Here is a 21,302-nt window from a genome sequence, read left to right as displayed (position 1 = left end):
GCAGTCCCAGGGCCCAAGGTCACACAGCCAAGAAGTGGCATCCTGGGACCTGATATGTAGTAGGCAAATAGTCACATCAATAAATGCAAAATTACAACCAAGGCAAGTGCCGCAAAGGAGAGAGAGGCCTTTGGTGCTACCAGAAAGCTTTTATTAGGGCAAGGTTTCTAATGCTGCTATTGACATTTGGGGCCAGGGAATTTTTTGCCATAAGGGTGTCCTTTGCAGTGAAGGGTGTTTAGCATCCCTCTGAATCCTGTGGTCATTTAAATGCCCCTCAAATGTGGCATGGGGGGAAAAGCAAGTGCCACATGCACTGTGTGACCTCGGACAAGTTACTTCCCTCTCTGTACCCCAGAGAGGTCTCTACCCAGGAGATGCCCATAGTCCCCCCTTCCCCATGTTGTAACAACCACAATGTCTCCAAGCATTGCCAAATGTCCTCAGAGGTCAAAATTGTCCCTGGTTGAGAACGGTGGTAGCCGGGGGATGATAACAAATGTCACCTGTTATACTGTACTTCATAACTGTCTGCCACATAATAATATACTAAACACAACAAAATACACAATACTTATGCAGTACCTTCCCTGGGCCAGGTGGTTTTAAGTGCTCCATGCCTGCCACTTCAGTGAATCCCCAACTCAACCCTAGGCGGTAGGTACTATTCTTAGACCTATTTCACAGCCAAGGAAACTGAGGCACAGAGACCCTGAATCCCTCATTCAATGCCACAGCAAGTGGCTGAACAGGAGTTCAAAACTGGAGTCTGTGCTCTTAATGCAATACCCTGTTGCTTCTCAAGCGCAAAACACTTACCTACTTGAATTACAAAGCCTTGCAGCTGTCAGAACACCATTTGGGACTAATCAAACTAACATTATGTTTTACTCAAAATGCTATATGGCCTATAAACTGCATTCCGATGGATTCAGAGAATCAAAGCGTGGATGATGGAAGACAAATTAAGTTCATAGAAGGTTTGCAAGGAAACTTATTTATCTGTAGAGACAGGGTCTCACTCTGTCACCCAGGCTGCACTGCAGTGGTATGACCATAGCTCACCGCAGCCTCCAACTCCCAGGCTCAAGTGATTCTCCTGCCTCAGTCTCCAGGGTAGACAGGATTAGCCACCATGCCTGGCTAATTTTTAAAATTTTTAATTTGTAGAGATGAGGTCTCGCTATGTTGCCAAGGCTGGTCCCGAACTCCTGGGCTCCAGTAATCTGCCTGTCTCAGCCCCCTAAAGTGCTTGGATTGCAGGCATGAACCACTGCTCCAGGCCTTGCAAGAAAACTTTCAACATATTTTCCCCTTGAACATCAACTTTACGTCATTCATAAGAACCAGAACCTCCCTGGATCACCCCTGTAATCCCAGCACTTTGGGAGGCTAAGGCGGGCGGATCACAAGGTTAAAAGATTGAGACCATCCTGGCCAAAACAGTGAAACCCTGTCTCTACGAAAATACTAAAATCAGTTGGGTGTGGCAGCGCCAGCCTGTAGTCCCAGCTACTTGGGAGGCTGAGGCAGGAGAATTGCTCGAAGCCGGGAGGTGGAAGTTGCAGTGAGCTGAGATTGTGCCACTGCACTCCAGCCTGGCACCTGGCGAAAGAGTGAGACTCTGTCTCAAAGAAAAAAAAAAAAAAAATAGAACCAACACCTCCCATCCTAGGAGCAGCCATAGGCCTCGGAGCACTAGGGGAAGGTGCCTCTTCACTGATGTACCCACTGGGTACGGAGAGGGAAACAACTTGTCTGAGGTCACACAGCATGTGACACTCACTCTTCCCACCCCCATGCCACACTTAAGGGGCATTTAAATGACCATAGGACTCAGAAGAAGTCAACAGTTGTGTGACCCCAGATGCCATCAGTAGCCCCAGAGGCACCACAGGTGGATGGCTAGCCACTGACCCACAACCTCTGGGGAACTGTGTGAGCCAGCAGCACCTTAATAGATGAACCAGTGCCCAGTGGTGGGAGGCCAGGAGACAGACAGAGCAAAGGCGAGGGGGAAGTGTGAATCAAATCAGTGTTTATTTTTTAAAATTATATTTCCATGATATGAGCTAAGCAAGGGCCTGTAAGGGCCAGGACAGAACCGGTCTGTATGGATGGGTGGCAGGGAAGCAGCTGGCCCTCCAGTAATAACAGCCCAGGAAACTGGAGCAGCCCCCCAGGGAGTGGAGAGGACCAGGGGCGCTGGGGGGATTATGGTGAAGTGTTTTAAGTGGCCAAGGCCCCTCCCTGCCGGCCTCAGAGCATGACGCAGGGGTACTTTTCAGGGAAGATGACGGCAGGGGAGCTGGTTTATTTCTGTAGAGTGGATCAGATGATGGGATATTTTATACCACAAAACGCTTTTAGAGCTTGGATCAGAAGATAGGAAAATGTGACTTAAGTGCAATGAAGCAAAAGAAAAAAATAACCAAACACACACACACACCCCTACCACATCTGTATTCATCTACACACAATTTGGAACCCAAATGCTTATGACTCACAGACACCTGGCACCCAGTCTCAGTAACTCTCCTCTTATGGGGCTGGCCCGGACCAGAGGGAGACAATGTGTGTATTGAGGTACATAGGCAAGCACATCGCCTGTGGGGAAACTGAGGCCCTGGGGCATGGAAAGTGCTATGCAACTGACTCAGTCACAGGGTGAGTGACTATAAGCCTGAAGGCTAAGGGGGACCCCTGAGGCAGGCTCCCTACTAGTGAGTATCTACTGGTATTGCTCAGTGTGCCCCCATTACCTCGAATGTGTTGAAGGGCTTGGTCACTATTCACTTGAGGAGAGGAGGGGAAATCCTGACACATTCCAGGGGGCGTTCCTCAAAGCTGAGAGAACTCAGCCGGGCCCAGTGGCTCATGCCTGTAATCTCAGCACTTTAGGAGATGGGAGGATTGCTTGAGCCCAGGAGCTTCAGCCCAGCCTAGGTGAAACAGTGAGATCCCCATCTCTACACAACATAAAAAATTGGCCAGGTGTGGTACCTGTAGTCCCAGCTACTCTGCAGGCTGAGGCCTGAGGAGCATTTGAGTCCAGGAGGTCAAGCCTGCAGTGAGCTATGATTGTACCACTGTACTCCAGCCTAAGTGACAGAGCAAGTCTTTTTTTGAGATGGAGTCTTGCTCTTGTCACCCAGGTTGGAGTGCAGTGGGACAATCTCAGCTCACTGCAAACTCTGCTCCTGAGTTCAAGTGATTCTCCTGCCTCAGTCTCCCAAATAGCTGGGATTACAGGCGCCCACCATGATGTCCAGCTAATTTTTGTATTTTCAATAGATCTTCAATAGATCCCAAGTGATCTGCCCGCCTTGGCCTCCCAAAGTGCTGGGATTACAGGCATGAGCCATCATGCTTGGCCCTGTAACTTAAAAAAAAAAAAAAAATTGCCGAGAGAACTCTAGCAGCCAGCCCACAAAGCCACGGCCCCTGCTTTCATTATTTTATCTCTCATCCCTTAGGCCCCCTGACACACTTGCAGTCACTAGGAGGTGACTGGCATGAGGTGAAGTAGAGTCACAGGAGAGGGTGCTTCCTGGATTCTGACATATGGAAAGATTCAGAAATGCCCAGGCCCCAGGGTGTTCCCACACCTGAACTCGCTCAGGGAAGTGGCTGGTCATGGCTCGTCGTAGAAAGTCACCACACCTTCTGGAATATGGGGAGATGCAGCCTCGAGGCTGTGCCAGGTGGTGTGTCTACCTTGGGATTCAGGCCTGTGTGGGTGGTGGCAAGATGACAGGCTTTGCCACATTTAGGATTCCTGGGATGATGTGGGAACAACGGGATCCAACATCAGATATTCTGAGGCTGGAGGAGATGCTGGCAGGAACTAAAGAACTCACAGAGGTGCCACTGGCAGGAGGGAAGACGGCGATTGGCATTTCCTTGGGCTGTGGGGATGGGGCCTGAGAAGAACACTAATGAATGAAAATGAAAACAAAGCAATTTGCAGTTGCGACACTTAGTTCCCACAGCCTGTTGCTGTTCACACAGAGAAGTGAGGACAGTGTGGCCTCTCCAGGGGAGCCCAGGGCAAAGCTGGGGCTGGGAGATGTGCACCTCCTTGTTGGACGTAGTGAGGTTGGCACAAGGTGAGGGCTGTGGAGTCCACCCAGTTTCCCTGCTGTGGCAGCAGAGAGCACCCAGCCTTTGGAGGCTGCATTATGGCACAATTTACTAATTCTTGCCATGGCAGAGCCTTTCTGGGTCTCAGTTTCTTCATCTATAAAATGGGAAAGCCGGCCTGGTTCAGTGGCTCATGCCTGTAATCCCAGCACTTTGGGAGGCCAAGGCAGGAGGATCACGTGAAGTCAGGAGTTGGAGATCAGCCTGGTCACATGATGAAACCCCGTTTCCACTAACAATACAAAAATTAGCTGGGCATGGTGGCAGGTGCCTGTAATCCCAGCTACTTGAGAGGCTGATGCATGAGCATTGCTTGAACCTGGGAGGTGGAGGTTGCAGTGAGTCGAGATCACACCACTGCAGTCCAGCCTGGGTGACAGAGCAAGATTCTGTCGCCAAAATAACTAAAAATAAAATGGGTAAACCCCTGCTGCTCTGCTGAACACATCTGTAGCACTTAGTAGATGCTCAGTAAATGAAACCTGATCTTATTTTTCAGTTGACTGGAAGGCTCTGACCTTTTGGTTAAGATCTGGGATTTTTTTAAACCTGAGACCCACTTTAATCAGAAAAATCAGTAAAACATCACTCATTCTCTAGAGCAGGCCTTTGGGTCTCTACTTCTGTTCTCTCTCTGGCACTTTTAGCAGAGGGCAAAACGACTTCCAGAAGAACAGAACAGCAAGAGTGTCCCAGACACCGCAGGGAGATTCCCTGTGGCTGCCTGGGGCCCACACACTCTAAGGGCCCTCTGAAGTTACACAGCAACCCATTCAACAGATTGGGTAGCTGAGGCCCAGACAGGGTGTTCCCTCAGGCAAATGCCAAGATGTGTTTGTGATGAAGAACATTCCCGTGGGGTAGAGCACATTAGGCCAGAGGTGGGTTCCATACTTTGGCCAGTGAGGGAGCTCCTGGAATCTCACCACCTCAAGCCTATTGGGAAAACTCTCATTTTCCTGAATGCCCAAGGGAGAGAAGATAGCAGACATAACTGACCACGTGGGAGGTGCGCAAGACATGTTTGTTGAGTAAGTAAAGGGTGTCAGCTGGGCGCATGGAGAAGGCAGTGATGATGAGAAGGTGGGCCTGGAGGGGGAGACCCCGGGTGGGGCAGGCAGGAGGTGCCCCTCTCTACTAAGTTGCTGCACCTTGAAGCCCCTTACCCTGGGAAGTGATGTGATGGAGAGCCTGGGCTTTGGAGGCTGGCAGAACTGGCTTGGACCCATCCCATCCATGTGCCCTTGTGCCACCCTAGCTCCTGGTGCTTCAGTTTTCTGGCATTTAAAAATGGGAAGACTGGCCGGGCACGGTGGCTCACGTCTATAATCCCAGGCATGTTGGGAGGCCAAGGTGGGCAGATCACCTGAGGCCAGGAGTTTAAGACAATCCTGGCCAACATGGTGAAACCCTGTCTCTACTAAAAATACAAAAATTAGCTGGGTGTGGTGGTGGGTACCTGTAATCCAGCTACTCAGGAGGCTGAGGCAGGAGAATCACTTGAACCTGGGAGGTGGAGGTTGCAGTGAGCCGAGATCGCACCACTACAGTCCAGCCTGGGCAACAAGACTGAAACTCCATCTCAAAAAAAAAAAATGTGAAGACTAATCTTCAGCCCCTAGGACTTGTGGCATTGAATGAGAGTGGCTTGGTCCCTTGCCACTGCCACACTCTTGTATCTCCCCACCAGGCCTCAAGGCTTGGGGACAACCTGGGGTGGGGTCTTCCCTGTGGGGGATGAGGGAGCAGGGCCACTGAGCCAGGAAGGGCCACCTTGGCCAGTGCACACACCACTGCCCTGGGCAGCAGCCACAGCTCCAGAAACAAAAACAAGGACAATTCAATACCTGGGCCCCAGTGAGCCTGACAGTGCAGGAAGTGGCATTCATCAGACCTCATCCAATAATGCCCCTCTTTTCCCACCAGCGACTTCCTACCAGGGGTTCCGTCAGCTTCTTGACCTTCCACTGTGACTAAAATGAAGTCAGCTTGTCTACCTTTAAAAGGGGTGCGTGTGTGTCTCCCTTACATTTCCATTACGGTTCTTAATTCCTTATAATATGGGAAGGATGTATTCCAGCCGTACTGGCAGGGAGCTAAATGCCTGGTTTTCCAGCAGCACGAACGCCTTCCCAGCGCATCACGACTCCCCTCCCCATTATTATCCCATAGCGTGCAATGGAGAAGCACCACAGACACTGCCGTGCGAGGCAAGATTATGGGCTCTGGAGTAAACACTCCTGGGGTCCAATCCCAGCTCCGTGGCCCTGGCTGGGAAAGCCAGTTGACCTCTCTTAGCCTCAGTTTCCCCCATCTGTAGAATGGGGCCCACTGCAGGAACTGGGAAGACACTGTCCAGCTGCCTGCCGCACTCTGTGATCAGGAACTGTTCAGTCACTTCCTTCGCTCCATTAGCACTGTTTTAAAAGTGTGTGGAAGAGGCGCCACAAGAGGAAATAAATAATGAATTGGAGAATCGTCAGACTCCAGTAGCGGCAGACAGGCTGGAGCCAGGGATGAGAACACCAAAGTCGTGGAGGAGGCAGAGGTGGGGGATGTTGTCCTGGAAGGGAAGTGGTTGACTGGGTTCTGGAAAGGCTGGGGGTGGGGGAGGAGAGGGTGTGGTATCAGATCTTCCAGGGCTCTGGGGGCTTGGGGAGAGTAAAGTCCTCCCCCTGACATTTTTACAATGCCTGTGGGCTGCAAAATACCCACCCACCCCACCTGGAGAGAACTTCACTTTGGTTGAGCACCTACTATGTGCTGGGTCTGAGACGGCACCCTCTCCTCTTTTCCCATTTGCCACTGCTACATGACCCTTTCTTCTTTCCTTTCTTCCTTCTTGCCTGCCTTCCTGCCTGCCCGCCTGCCCGCCTTCCTTTCTTGATAGAGTTTTGCTCTTGTTGCCCAGGCTGCAGTACAGTGACGCAATCTTGGCTCACTGCAATCTCTGCTTCCCCAGTTCAAGCGATTCTCCTGCCTCAGCCTCCTGAGTAGCTGGGAACTACAGGTGCACACTACCACGCCCAGCTAATTTTTTTGTATTTTTAGTAGAGATGGGGTTTCACCATGTTAGCCAGGATGGTCTTGATCTCCTAATCTCGTGATCCACCTGCCTTGGCCTTGCAAGTGCTGGGATTACAGTTGTGAGCCACCATGCCTGGCCAGTGACCCTCATTTCACAGACAAGGACACAGAGGGTCAGAAAGGTACTGACTTGTCCACGGTCACAGGGCTACCGGATAAGCAAGGATCACTAGAAGCCAGGTTTGGGAGGCTGCAAAGGGCCTGCTTTTTCTGTTAGCCCCCCTTGCCTCATTCCCAGCCAGAAGACTCTTGGTAGCCCCTCTCTTCATGTACAGATAGCTTCCATGCAGAGAATTTGTCTTCTCAATTATGCTAAGGTTTACGCATCAAATATCCTGACGTAAGGGGTCCCCGTCAGCAAAGTCTGTGAAGTAAGAAGCTGTGCATCTATAAAAATCAGCCTGCTGTGCAAAATGGAGCCCACTCCATCTCATGTTCCTCCTCCGCCCCCGAATCTGCTCTAGGAACACTCGCACCAGGAGGCCCCTCTCTGTGCGCAGACCCAGTTTGGAGCAATCTGTCTCTGGAACACAACCTTCTTGAAGATCTAGTTCATCTCGGAACACCACGGACGGATCTGAACTGAAGTGTTTCGTACATTTCTAGACCTGAGTCACGAAGCTCCTAATACGGGTTCTGTTCTGTCCCTCCGATAACAGAAATCATCTTGGTGAGGGGTGGACGGAGGCGTACACCTCTCCTGTTTGCTCATGGTTTGACACCTATTTATTATCCACATCGATGCACTGGATCTGGAGACCAGAGATGACTAAGCCTTGGCTTTGTCAGAGCTTGTGGTCAGGGGAAGAGAGACACTGAGGGAACCCTGAGCAGGGTAGTGGGGGCAGAAAGGAGAGGACCAAGGCTGCCCATGGGAGCTCTGAAGGCTCTCCTGCCACTCTAGGGGCAAGATGGTTGTTTTTCCAACTCACATAATCTTAGGGGTAAAACCTTCTCAGTTTGAAGTTTGTCTCTCAATTCTTTTTTTTTTTTTTTTGAGATGGAGTCTTGCTCTGTCGCCAGGCTGGAGTGCAGTGGCATTATCTCGGCTCACTGCAACCTCTGCCTCCTGGTTTCAAGCGATTCTCCTCCCTCAGCCTCCCAAGTAGCTGGGACTACAGGTGCATACCGCCATGCCCAGCTAATTTTTGTATTTTTATTAGAGATGGGGTTTCACCATGTTGGCCAGGATGGTCTTGATCTCTTGACCTTGTGATCCGCCCACCTCAGCCTCCCAAAGTACTGGGATTACAAGCATGAGCCACTGTGCCCGGCCTTGTCCATTCTTGTTTTTTTATTGTTTTAAGAGACAGGATTTCACCATGTTGACCATGGTGGTCTTGAACTCCTGACCTCAGGTGATCCACCCGCCTTGGCCTCCCAAAGCATGAGCCACCCGCCACTTTTTTTTTTTTGGTCAATTCTTCTTAATGCTCCCTGCCCCCTTCTCTGTCCCCAGCACTTGCTACCTTAGTTTCTGGCAAATGTTTGCAGAAGCCTAAACAGATGAACAAAAGGTATCATATATGGGCAGGAAAACTTGCAAACTATCAGCCAATCTGCCTTAGATGAATGTTGGCTTTTTTTAGTGCTTTGTATGTGTGAAGCTGTGATTTCACCATGCATATTCAATATATAACTTTGTTTCCTGCTCTAATATTTCTTCCTGATTCCCTGGATGAAAGTCACTGTATCAAATGATCCTGGTGTCCGTCCTACCAAGAGTTCTATGACTTCCAGGGGCTCTGTTGCTGCAACACCCTGACAGCCCTTGTTTTGGAAGACAGAGGCTCCCGAGACAGTGCTGGGGGTAGGGGATGTTGCAGAGGCAGGCACTGGGGTCAGGTCTGAGCCTTGCTATGTGCTGGCTGTGTGATCTTGAATGAGTTTCTTCACCTCTCTGAGCCTCAGTTTAATCCATTTATACAAGAGGAACAAAATCATCTACCTTGAGGGGTTGCTGGCGGGGACGCTAAAGGAAGTAACTATGTAATTACCTGGCACATAATAGGTGCTTAATAATGGTAGCTATATGATCACTTTTTTTCCCTCATCCTGTCTGGCTAGGGAAAATATGATCACTTCTCTTTTTTCTTTTTTGAGACGGAGTCTTGCTCTGTCACCCAGGCAGGAGTGCAATGGTGTGATCTCAGCTCACTGCAACCTCCGCCTCCTGGGTTCAAGTGATTCTCCTGCTTTGGCCTCCCAAGTAGCTGGGATTACAGGCATGAGCTATCACACCTAGCTAATTTTTTGTACTTTTAGTACACCTAGCTAATTTTTTGTACTTTTAGTAGAGAGGGGGTTTCACCATGTTGGCCAGGCTGGTCTTGACCTCCTAGCCTCAGGTGACTTGCCCACCTTGGCCTCCTGAAGTGCTGGGATTACAGGTGTGAGCCACTGTGCCCAGCTGAAAACATGATCACTTCTTTGGCAGCTGTCCTTTACAAATTTCTGAGCACCTGTGTCCAGGTCAGGCCCTTCACTGGATGCTGGGGACACGGGTAAGTCAGACCCGGAGGTCATCATCAGGCCTGGCAAGCATATAGGGCAATCTGATGTCGGGGGGATGAGTCCCCTGGTTAGAGAGCATGAAGGAGGGCAGTGGAGAGAAACGTCTGTGAGTGGGGTTCCTTACAGCAATTCTCCCGCATATCCAGGTTGAGCCCTGGCCAACGGCCCTGGGTACCACTTGAGTTAAGTGAGCTACGCAACTCTTCAAGAATGATAGGTTTTTGAGTGGCAAGCAACAGGAGGGTGTCATCACCATCTGGTACTTCTTGGTGGGCAAAAACCATCCCAGCCATACTGGCCCAATTGGCACTTTGTGACTTCTGGCTGTTCCTCCAAAATAAACCATGCGAGGAAAGAGATCTGACACCTCTGAAGCCATCCAGTCTGTCACCACAACCCACTTGAAGGCAATCTCAATCTCAAAACGGGAGCTTCAGCAAGTGGCAGGGGACAAATGTGTGTGTGGGAGGGGAGCACTTTGGAGGGGATTACTTGTGTGTCGTCAAACACGATCTGTTTATTCCCTTGGCGCTGGAGTGTTCTGATACAGCGCAGAGCATTGGTCTGAGCAAGGTGCTCCATGTGCTGAGAGAGAGGAGCTCCAGGAAGTCTGGCTAAAGTCTGGAGTTCTGGAGGAAGAACTGTGTAGGCTAGGGATAAACAAATCCTTTTGAGACAATGAGACCCTGGAGGGGCAACCTGGAAGCAGCCAGGTACTTGACACTTGGCAATGCATCTGGGAGGCCCCACCTGCTGCTACACCCCCTCACTGCAGCCCACCCACAGCTGCCTCCCAGCCCCGCAGCCGCCACATGACATCCTGACCTAAGCCCCCTCTTCATCTGCAGCCCCTCCAAGGAGCTATTTGCAGAGGCCCCCATTTGCCGTTTAGGGGCTTTGCACGCAAGTGTTTGATTTTAAAAAGAGAGAAAGAGAAGCCACAGCAGGTGCTTCCACTTCCATCCCCGCCCCGCCCCGCCCTCCGAGGGCTCCCAGGGATCTTTGTGCCGTGTGTGTATGTGTGTCTGAGTGCTGGCGTCATCCCCACATCTGCTGCCCTGTGACAAGGGCCTTTGAAGCTCCACAATGACGCCATCTGCCAGGGACAGCCGGTCGGCTGGTTCCCTCAGAGCTGACCCCACGGTTACCATGGCAACCAAGGTGGTGGCACAGGGCCTTCAGAAGAGCCACCACCAGGCTAATGATGTCGGGAGGTTCCCTGCAGCAGTGTGGCCCACAGCCCAGGGCAGAGGTGGATGGGGCAGAGGTGGAGGACAGGATGGTGGCCAAGGAGAGGAAGAGAAGGAGGAGTCATGGAGGCATCGGGTTTCTGACGAAGGAAGGGTCTTCCCTGTGGCTTCTTGGAACCTCCAGCTCTCAGAAAGTCAATGGCACACTGACGAGTCAGTGATTTGCCAAAGGGGGTCGCATGGCCTTCACAGGACATGTTATACTAGGCAGCTCTGCACGTACTGTTCCCTTTCCTTGGGCCCTTCCTCGTCCGCCTTCAAGGCCCATCACAGAGTTCCCTTCTTGGAGCTTCCCAAACGAAGGGGACAGTGCCCTGTTGCTTGCCTGCAGTGTCTACAACGCATCTCCACTAGAGCCCCGTGTGCTCACTCATCTGCCCCACCAGCTGGGGGCTCCTTGAAGGCAGGGACTGTGTATGATTCAGCTAACCCTGGTGCCTGCTACAGGGGCCTGCACATAGTGAATTCTAGCAAATGCTAAGTGAATAAATGAAGTCGCTTCATTTCTCAGCCATTTGCCACTGGCCAAGTGATTTCTTTCTTCTGTTTTTTTTTGAGACTGAGTCTCTCTGTCTCTCAGGCTGCAGTGCAGTGGCATGATCTCGGCCCAGTGCAACATCCGCCTCCCAGGTTCAAGTGATTTCCCTGCCTCAGCCTTCTGAGTAGCTGGGACTACATGTGCCCGCCTCCATGCCCAGCTAATTTTTGTATTTTCAGTAGAGACGAGGTTTTGCCATGGTGGCCAGGCTGGTCTTGAACTCCTGACCTCAACTGATCCCTTGTGCAATCCACAAGTGCTGGGATTGCAGGCATGAGCCACTGCACTTAGCTATCGCAGGAGGATTTTAATACTCAAGAGTCTCAGCTGCTTTCCATACAAGAGCAAACAGAAATGGGACAAAGAAGAGCCTTTGTAACTCTAATGTGAGATGTGGATGGAGGGGGTTTCTCTGCTATGGTCAATGCTACAGAGCCAGGGCCTCTGAGGAGTGGTCCAGACCTGCATGGAGGCACCAGGGAACCTGCTTGTCTATTTGTGTGTGGCTTATTGTAGGTATGGAGTAGAGCTGGAGTTAGAGTCCGCACCAAGATCTGCTTGGGGTGGGCTACCCTTTGGGTCTTGTTTTAAATCATTTGCTTACAAATTCCCTGATTTTTGGGATCCAGGGCTTCGTGTATCTCCCCTCAGAGTGGCTATACCCATGTCTCTGCACACCAGTAGTACATGTGGGGCCCCATGGCTTCACATCCTCCCAATCTTTGTACTAGCAGTTTTTTTTTCTTTTCTTTTTCTTTTTCTTTTTTTTTGAGACAGAGTTTCACTCTTGTCACCCAGGCTGGAGTGTAATGGTGTGATCTCAGCTCACTGCAATCTCTACCTCCTAGGTTCAAGTGATTCTCCTGCTTCAGCCTCCAGAGTAGCTGGGATTACAGGTGTGAGCCACCATGCACAGCTAATTTTTTTGCATTTTTAGTAGAGATGGGGTTTCACCATGTTGGCCAGGCTGGTCTTGAACTCCTGACCTCAGATGATCTGCCTGCCTCGGCCTCCCAAAGTGCTGGGATTATAGGCATGAACTACTGCACCCATCCGAAAGAGGCCATTTCTACTGGCAAATTCTACTTGAAGATGAAGCCAGTATAGAGGAAAACAGATCTGAAGATAGAGACCTATTCCTGGCAATGTTTGAGGCTGGATCCAACCCTGCCCGAGGTCTTCTACTCCTCAGGCCAGCGCAGGTCTGGTTCTGGATCTTCGGTAACAGTGTCCTGACTAATACTGACCTAGTTATTACCAGAAATGAAAGAGCCAAGACCTTGACCTTGAACCATCACAAGTATGAAGAAGTACAGAAGCATAAGGGCCTCCCAATGCTATATTTATCTTTAGGTCTCAGTTTCCATATTTATGGATCAGGGACAGTCACCTTGTCTCTTCCACCTCAGCTAACTCTGGCTTCTTCAATACCTCCTGGGCCTCTTGGCTAAAGTAGGGCACTCTGACCCTCCTGTTCTGATCCCAAGGAACCTTTTGAATGGGAGGCCAGGAAACAGTAGACATGATAGAAATAATCAGCATAAAGGAAAACTGACATCAGCTTGAAGCTGCCCTAGAGAAAACCGGACGTGGTAGAGGCAATGGCAAAAAAGAGAACAGGCAGGAAGGAAAGAGAAAAACCTGACCCTATCCCCAGCTATAACTGGAAATTAGACATGGGAAAAAAAGAGTTAAATATTTGCTGCAAAATTTACACATTAAAGGATAAACTTTGCTAAGAATAATTTCCATAAAAATAAAAAAACCTGGAGAAAATCATAAACATATAGTAGAGTCATATGGAGATTTGCTTCAGGAATTAAATGGATTTTGGGGCATTCCCCTCTGGAAAATACTGTCTAGACAAAACGTCATTGATACTGATGTGCTTCTGACAACATTTCTCAGCATCCTTGGGGTTGACGCCTCCTGTGCACAGCCAGAGCCCCCAGCCCTGCAGGCCGCATCCTGTTTTAGCGAGAACAGGTGAGGGGCACCAAGGGAAGGATTCCAGAGCAGGTGCAGGGTGGTTGGCTCAGGGCCTGACCCACCGCCCCATGCCACTCACCGTGGTGATGAATCTGTACAGTGGCTGCCGTCTCTCTGTGTACTTGACCGTGATAGGGCTGAGGTCGTAGCGGAACCAGATGGCAGGAATGATGCGGCCCGTGTGGCTGTAGGCGACGTATTCCTGGGGTAGAGGATGTGAGAATCAGAAGTGCAAACTGTATCTCAGGGTGGGTGGAGACTGGATTGCAGAGGGTCCCCCAGCAACCCTCGAGAAAGGACTTTCCTCCCTCTCTGCCCCATGAAGCCAGACTCCCCACTTCTCTCTCACATCCCCTCCCCTGGAGGCCCTAAACTCTGTTGTCCACAGCTGGGCACTTTTGACCCCCTGGGTTGTTTAGAAATTGACCATGTGAGCTGGAAGCGGCACCAGAATCAGAAAACAAATTAGAAAGCAGAGCTGTAAAAAGAAAAGTGTAATTTTCAGCTGAGTAAAGGCCTATTGCCTCTTTCAACTCCTAGGCCATGCAAAACCCATTCATTTATTCAACAATGGTTTGCTGAACCACCTCCACTGTGGTTGGCTGCTGGGGACCCTGAGGTGAGCAAGTCCCACCCTTTCCCCAGAGGGAGTAACAGTCTGCAGAAGGTGGAAGACAAGAATATCCCTAACACTGCACCATCACTCATGTGGGATGCAGGGTCATGGAGAGTGGAGGGGCCATGAATGAATGAATGATCCATACTCCTGAGAGGCATCTAGGAGACTGGGGAGGGGACATTCTGAGCCACACGTGATGGATAAGCAGGAGTCCGGCCAGCTGTGTGTGTGTGATGGGTGAAAAGGCCATGTGGGGAGTGAGCTAGCTTCTTAGAGGAATGTGTGGGGAGCGAGCTAGCTTCTTAGAGGAATGGGCTGAACTGCAGAGCCAGAAGGCTCCCCCCTCCGCTGCCAACCTTCCTGAGAAAGCACAGAGCAGGGACTAAGGATACTAAGGGGCTGAGCTAACAGCGTCCTTGGGCCAGCCTCAGGGACTTGGTTTCCCCATCTACACACTGATGGGCCTGGCATGATGACCCCTAGAATCTCTCCAGTTCAGGTGCTGCAAACGCTAAAAACCTGTGGGCTGTTCGCACCTACCTGCAACAAGTGGAGACCAAATTAAACCACTGGGGTACCCCCAACCCCAAATACTGAACCTGAGCAGCCCAAACCGCTCCAGGGGTAACACTGAGCCCTGACTTCCTGCTGGGTCACTGCTGCCTGCTCCCAGGGCAGATTGCGGCTACAGCCACAGACAAGCTGAGCAGGCCATTTTGGCTGCTGGGACTTGCCAAAGCACTGGGAAAAGGAGCTCTGGGTAAGGGAAGATCAGCTTTCTCCAGGGGGGGTGATGGGTCTGGGTCACAGCCCAGAGATGAGGGACAAAGAATAAGAGTGAAAAATAGCAGCAGTCAGTATCATTTACCTAAGAGCTTTTTTTCTGGACTAAGCACTTTTGAAAACATTGCCTCATTTGACACCAATCTTATGAAGTGAGTACCATCTCCATTATATGAATGAATAAACTGAGGCACACAGTGGCTATGTAGTATGCTGTGGGTCAATAGCTAGTAATGACCAAGCTGGGATTTCAACTGCAGTGTGGTCCTGAGCTTGGATCTGTGCTTTTCCATCTGTTAGCTGCTGTGAGCACGTGGGGGTTACAATGAGATGCCCCCCCAGTGAATAAAAGAAACAGGGCTAGTGGGAACATCAATTTAGGGCGAGTCAGACCAGAGGGACTAAGTCATTGGACAGAGAGAGAGGCTCGCAGGTGGGCAGACTCATAGTCCCTTCCTCAGACTGAGGTGTGAGATGATGAAGAGGCCAGGCTCTGGAGCCCAAGGAAAACCTGTTCTAATGCACACTCAGCCACTTTACAACTCTACAACCTCTCAGGGCCTCAATGGCCAAATCTATGAAATTGGGTCAATAACAGCCTCAACATCAGAGCTGTCCTGATGATTGAGAAGATGATGGAGGAATAGAGCCTAGCATGCCCCCAGGAAGTTCTCAAGGAGTGACAGCTATGCCTCCTACCATTGTTATAATTAACTGAGCTAAACAGGTATCACTTATAAGGGGTTTGGGCAATCTTGGAACAGAAGAAAAAGGACAGTCCTGGTGGTGAGTGGGAAAAACCCATCCACCAGGGTTTAGCAGGGGCATCTCAACCAACGGGCTTCAAACATTCATGTCCCATTGATGGGATCCCTCGGGGAAACCCAAGGCTGTCTTGGCTTGAGACCACTAATTGCTGGGTCATCCCACTCTGCAGACTCTGACCATGCTCTCTGCCCACCAAGGGCTGCCGTCTTCTCTGTGACTTTGAGTGTTGGGGTCTTGGGATGCTCCTGTCAATCAACAGCAAATTAATCAACAGCCTTCTTGGTGTGACTCAGTAGCCTCTTGAGTTTGGGTAAAGTGCCTGTGCCCTGAGAGCAGGAGTCTGTGTTGTCATGATGATTGAGAAGATGATGGAGGAAGAGAGCTCAGCATGTCTAGCCCTCAGGAAGTACTTAATGAGTGACAGCTATGGGGTCTGGGTCTGAGGGACTCCAACCAGACGCAGGGCTGTTGAGACTTCTGCAACACCAGGACCTTTGTAGGATGGAGCCTACCTGCTCTTTCAAAGACATCACACCCTATTTCCTAGTTAGATCTGTTCTCCTTGACTCTGAGACTGCCACATGGGAGGGACTGGGCCTTTCATCTTTACTCAGAGACAGAGCCTGGCTCAAGCTGACCCCCAAGAAAGGCCTTCAGAAAGAAACCAGAAGAAAAGTGCGTCGGCACAGCTGCCCGTCGCGTCTGCTCTCCGCCAGCAGAGGGCGCCGCCGCACACATCTCGGCTCAGCCACCACCCGCGCACCTTGTTGGCCACCGTGTACTGGTAGGAGTACTGCTGCTTGCCACTCTTGTCCTCATAAACCGTGGGCACAATCTTCAGGATGTAGTCGTGGGAGGCCAGGGCTGCAGGAAGGACACAGCAGAATGAAGCAGGGGGACGGGCACTGCCCGCGGACAGCTCTACTGTCATTTCAATCCTAATTCTAAACCCTAAACCAACCCCCTGGGCCCGACAGGGGGCTCATTCCCACAGTTTTACCACCAACCACCTGCTCTTCATCTTCTCCCCTTGGAAACTGGGAATTGGGAGACTATCCATCAGGATCTTTCCTCCCGCACTGTGCGCATTATTAACATTCTGGAAACAACTCAAATGTCCATCGGTAGTGCAACCATGAAAGAGTGGGGGCTAGGAGCAGCTATTCTCCAACAGGGAAAAGAACCGAGTCATGCCACAGGATAGATGTGTGTCCATGGACTGGGGGAAGGGGAGATGCTCTCTATCCATGTAAATATGGAGGAGCATTATCTGGAAAGATGCCCAAGGAACCATGGGCAGCTTTTGCTTCTGGGGAGGAAGGCAGGATTTGAGGAAGATCCCATTTCATTGTACATCCTCTGATACTGTGAACAGTTTTACTTTTAAAACAAACTAGGTTTCAGTATTAAAAAGAAAAGAGCCTATTAACCAGAAAAACTGCACCGATGAAGCATTGATGAACGGAAAATGGGGAAAGAAATTAACGACAGATCAGTTCTTCCTGGATGGGGGAGCTGCTAAAGGCAGGGATGGAGCCTTACTCATCTCCGTTTCCCCAGAGCCCAGTGCAGGTCCTGGTACCGAGTGGACCATGGCAAATGCTTACTGAATGAATGAACGGATGGAAGGATGACTGGACGGGGCCATGAATGAAAGTACAGATGAATCAGCTGCTGATAAGCATGAGGTAACCGGAGTCCAATGCTGGGCTGATAGAATGCAGGCCCAAAGCTGCCAAATATCACCCAGGAAAGGTATGAACTCTCCTGAGCCTTCTGGGATGCTTACAGGAAGCTCATGGGCCTTCCAGAATCTTCGGTCATGGATCACGGAGCTAAAATAACACAGAAATGTAGGCCTGTGGGTTCTAATCCTGGTCTCATAGTCAAGTCAGTCTTCCTCTGTAAGAAGGCTGGGATGCAGACAGCATTCACTGTCCTGACGCTCCCTCCCTGCCCCTTCCTGCCAAAGCCGTATCTCGGTAAGCAAAGGAAGTGCTTCCTGAATTGTTTTGGGTGGGTTCCTCTGAAAATCTGAGAAAAGCCCTGTAGCCTCAGAGCCAAGTCCATGAAGACACCAACATCCCTCTGTTCAACCCTGTAATGGTTCTCAGGTGTCAGAAGCAGAAGAATCATCTGGAATGAAAAGACACCCGGACCTCTTTCCAGTAGAATCCCACTGAATGGGCCAAGGGTGGTGCTCAGAATTTGCATTTTTAAAACAGGAGCCCAAGACCAAGCTTGACCGTGGTGTCTCAAATGCCTATTGCACTAGGTTACAAACTTGAAGGAATGAAAAAGTAAATGCCTTATCAAAATCACCACTTCATATTTCTTGTTAAAATTTGTACAAGGCTGGGCATGGTGGCTCACGCCTGTAATCCCAGCACTTTAGCAGGCCAACATGGGAGGATCACTTGAGGTGAGGAGTTCAAGACCAGCCTGGCCAACATGGTGAAACTCTGTCTCTACTGAAAATACAAAAATTAGCCAGGCATGGTGGCACACACCTGTAGTCCCAGCTACTAGGGAGGCTGAGGCAGGAGAATTGCTTGAACCCAGGAGGCAGCGGTTGCAGTGAGCCACCACTGCACTCCAGCCTGGGCTACAGAGCGAGACTCCATCTCAAAAAAAAAAAAATTGTACGAAACACAGGTTGATCACCAAAGGCAAAACAAAAATCATCCATAAATTCGTCATCCTCAGAAACCTATGGTTCACATTCTCACATATAAACTGCCAGACATGTTTATACATATATTTACATTTTCCTAAAATAGGACCATACTGTATATTTTTCTAATTGAACATCATGAACATCTCTTCAGGCCTAAGACACAGAACATAAGCTCCATAGAGAGTCTGTTTGTTTTATTCACCTCTCTATCCCCAGAACCTAGCCCAATGCCTGGCATAAAGTAGGTGCTCAATAAATGTTTGCTGCCTGACTGCCAGCAAGGTTCTGACACACCACGCTCAACTTGGGCAGTTACCATCCTTAACCAGCCCCCTATGGCTGGACACTGACGCGGTTCCTCATTTTTCTTCTTATAAACAATGACCTAATGAACATTATTTTCCTAGATCTTTGTATACTCTCTTAATTATTTCCTTAGCTTACTCTCCTATGAGTAGAATTGATGACTCAAAGGCAGTGACCATTTTTAAGGCCTTTGATACAATTTGCCGAATGCCCATGGGAGACACTGCAGTTAATTATAACCCATGTGGATTCCTTGTGAGTTGACCATTCCTAGAGGCTGCTGGCTCCAACCTGGTTCAGGCCGGCCCACATTCCCTTCAGGCTCACTCCCTCCTCCCCTACCCACAAAATCTTCTTATGGAAAAATTCAAACCTAAAACATAGGGAACTGTGGAATGGACTCCCACATACCCATTTTCCAGCTTTCACAGTTACTAACGCATGGCCAATCTTGCTTCATCCCTATCCCACCACTGGGGCCCAGAACCTGCATTTTTAAACCAGCAGCCGATATGTGTGTGTATACTTACACACACACACACACACACACACGCAGCCCACACTATGTGTATACATATACATGACAAGCTGGTTTCATCCCAGTCATATCATTCAGGACCAGTTAAACAATTCAGTTCCACGATACACGACACAATTCCATGTAGGAAAGGTGCTCCTTAGATCTGCCCTAGGGGATCTCTTTCCTGAAGTTAGCTGTGGATGACAGTGAAGAGAATGGCCAACATTTATTGAGCACTCACAATGTGCCAGGCCACACACTCAACTCTGTCCACACATCTCATTAGTCCTCATGGCAAGGCTGAAGGTGGAGAGGATTCTTTCCCCTTTACAGATGCAGAAACTGAGGCTTGGCAGAGTTAAATGACTTTCCCAAGACCACATGGCTAGGAAAGAGTGGAGCGAGATGCTGGAGGCCAAGTCCTCATGACCGCACTGCGCCACCACCTGGCAGGAGCTCCTCCACAGTGGCCTCCAGGCCTCTTATCATCAATTATACACCCACTATACCCTGGGCACAGGGCTGGGTCCTGGGGACAGAGCAGTGGGCGAGGCAGAGTGCTATGTTCTAGTTGGTACAACAGCCAAGGGCAGCGGAGGTCTGAGAGAACAAGGTGTTTCAGAGAGTGGTCTATGCTAGGAAGAAAAAACAAGTTTATCCTTAGGAGTCAGGGTTATTTTAGATATGGTGATCAGGGAGGGCTTCTTGGAGGTGGTAGCATTTGAACTGAGACCTTAATGCCAAGAAGCAACTCCCACAGCAAGACCTGGGCACAGAGGGACCTACAAAAGCAAAGGCCCAGTGACTGAGCTTGGGAGCTGAGAAAATAAAAGCCAGCCCTTCCCTGGCTGTCCATTGCCTGATCTCATGCCTTTTTCTCTCCAATTAAGCCAGCCTGAGATGGCTTTCGTCACTAGCCCTAGAGAAGACAAGGTTTTCTGTGCACATCCTCTCTCTGCTCACACACTCTGGGCCTGTTTAGTTTGATCCTCTTTCCTGTCCAGCAGCTGAGGGGTTCATCGTAGCTGCAAACATTTGTGGATAACCACCGTGAGATGACACACTACTGTGACACAAAACAATGACCACGCCACCACACCAAGCATCATCCACCTCTATTACAACCAGACAGTTGCATTCAAACAAGGAGGTGCTGCTGTACACTTATCCATTGCTGGAGGCAGCATGAATGAGAATCAGCAATAGCTGGAAAGCCATCAGGTAACATAGCGCCAACACTGTACATATCAGAGGCATTACTGCCATGGTGAAATGCAGGAAACAGCAGATGCTTTTAGTGAGAAGACAATGCCTTCGAAAAGCACAGCAGAGGCCAGGCGCGGTGGTTCACACCTATAATCTCAGCACTTTGGGAGGCTGTGGTGTATAGATCACAAGGTCAGGAGTTCAAGACCAGCCTGGCCAATATGGTGAAACCCTGTCTCTAATAAAAATGCAAAAAATGTAATCCCAGCTACTCAGGAGGCTGAGGCAGGAGAATTGCCTGAACCCAGGAGGCGGAGGTTGCGGTGAGCTGAGATCGTGCCATTGCACTCCAGCCTGGGTAACAAGAGTGAAACTCCATCTCAAAAAAAAAAAAAAATGCAAAAAATTAGCTGGGTGTGGTGGTGAGCACCTATAATCCCAGCTACTGGGAGGCTGAGGCAGGAGAATGGCTTGAACCCAGGGAGGCGGAGGTTGTAGTAAGCTGAGATGGTGCTACTGCACTCCAGCCTGGGCGACAGAGCAAGACTTTGTCTCAAAATAAAGAAATAAATAAAACAGAAAAGCAAAGCACAGCAGGGCTGAAGATGGACGACTGTGCTCCCGTTACAACTGGAAAGTAAGAGCATCGTGGCTATGTGACAATATCAAGTGCAAAATGCAGATGGTAAATTGCAATCCGCGTCTTGGAAAAAAAGAAAAGCGACTTCTGCTTATGGATAAGGGTGCAAAGGGACACAAAAAAATGAGGCTTGATTTGTCAGGGGTAGGTCAGAGAGGCATGTTTTCTTTGGCTTGGATCCCTGACAGTGGGAGAGCAGCTGCATTTCAGGAATAGTAAGAAAAGATGTGAGTTAAAAGGTGAGCTCAGGTGAGGAAGTAAG

The 21,302-nt window shown here is 49.9% G+C and overlaps 1 protein-coding gene across 6 annotated transcripts in view; it reads right to left on the bottom strand.

The window, feature by feature from the left end:
• The window catches only part of ERGIC1 (endoplasmic reticulum-golgi intermediate compartment 1), a 119,094-nt gene that overhangs the window by 2,441 nt on the left and 95,351 nt on the right, over nt 1–21,302 (bottom strand). For all 6 annotated transcript variants that reach the window (XM_008990802.4, XM_078364564.1, XM_078364562.1 and 3 more), the window contains 2 exons: nt 16,455–16,555; nt 13,601–13,723 (listed from right to left, as the gene is read on the bottom strand). In XM_008990802.4, the coding sequence (XP_008989050.2) occupies nt 13,601–13,723; nt 16,455–16,555 (224 nt within the window). The remainder of the gene's footprint in view (nt 1–13,600; nt 13,724–16,454; nt 16,556–21,302) is intronic.

The sequence above is a fragment of the Callithrix jacchus genome, chromosome 2 (genome assembly GCF_049354715.1).
Source record: "Callithrix jacchus isolate 240 chromosome 2, calJac240_pri, whole genome shotgun sequence".
NCBI lineage: Eukaryota > Metazoa > Chordata > Mammalia > Primates > Cebidae > Callithrix > Callithrix jacchus.
The sequence above is the reverse complement of the archived record's forward strand: the minus strand, read 5'-3'. Positions and strand labels throughout refer to the sequence as shown.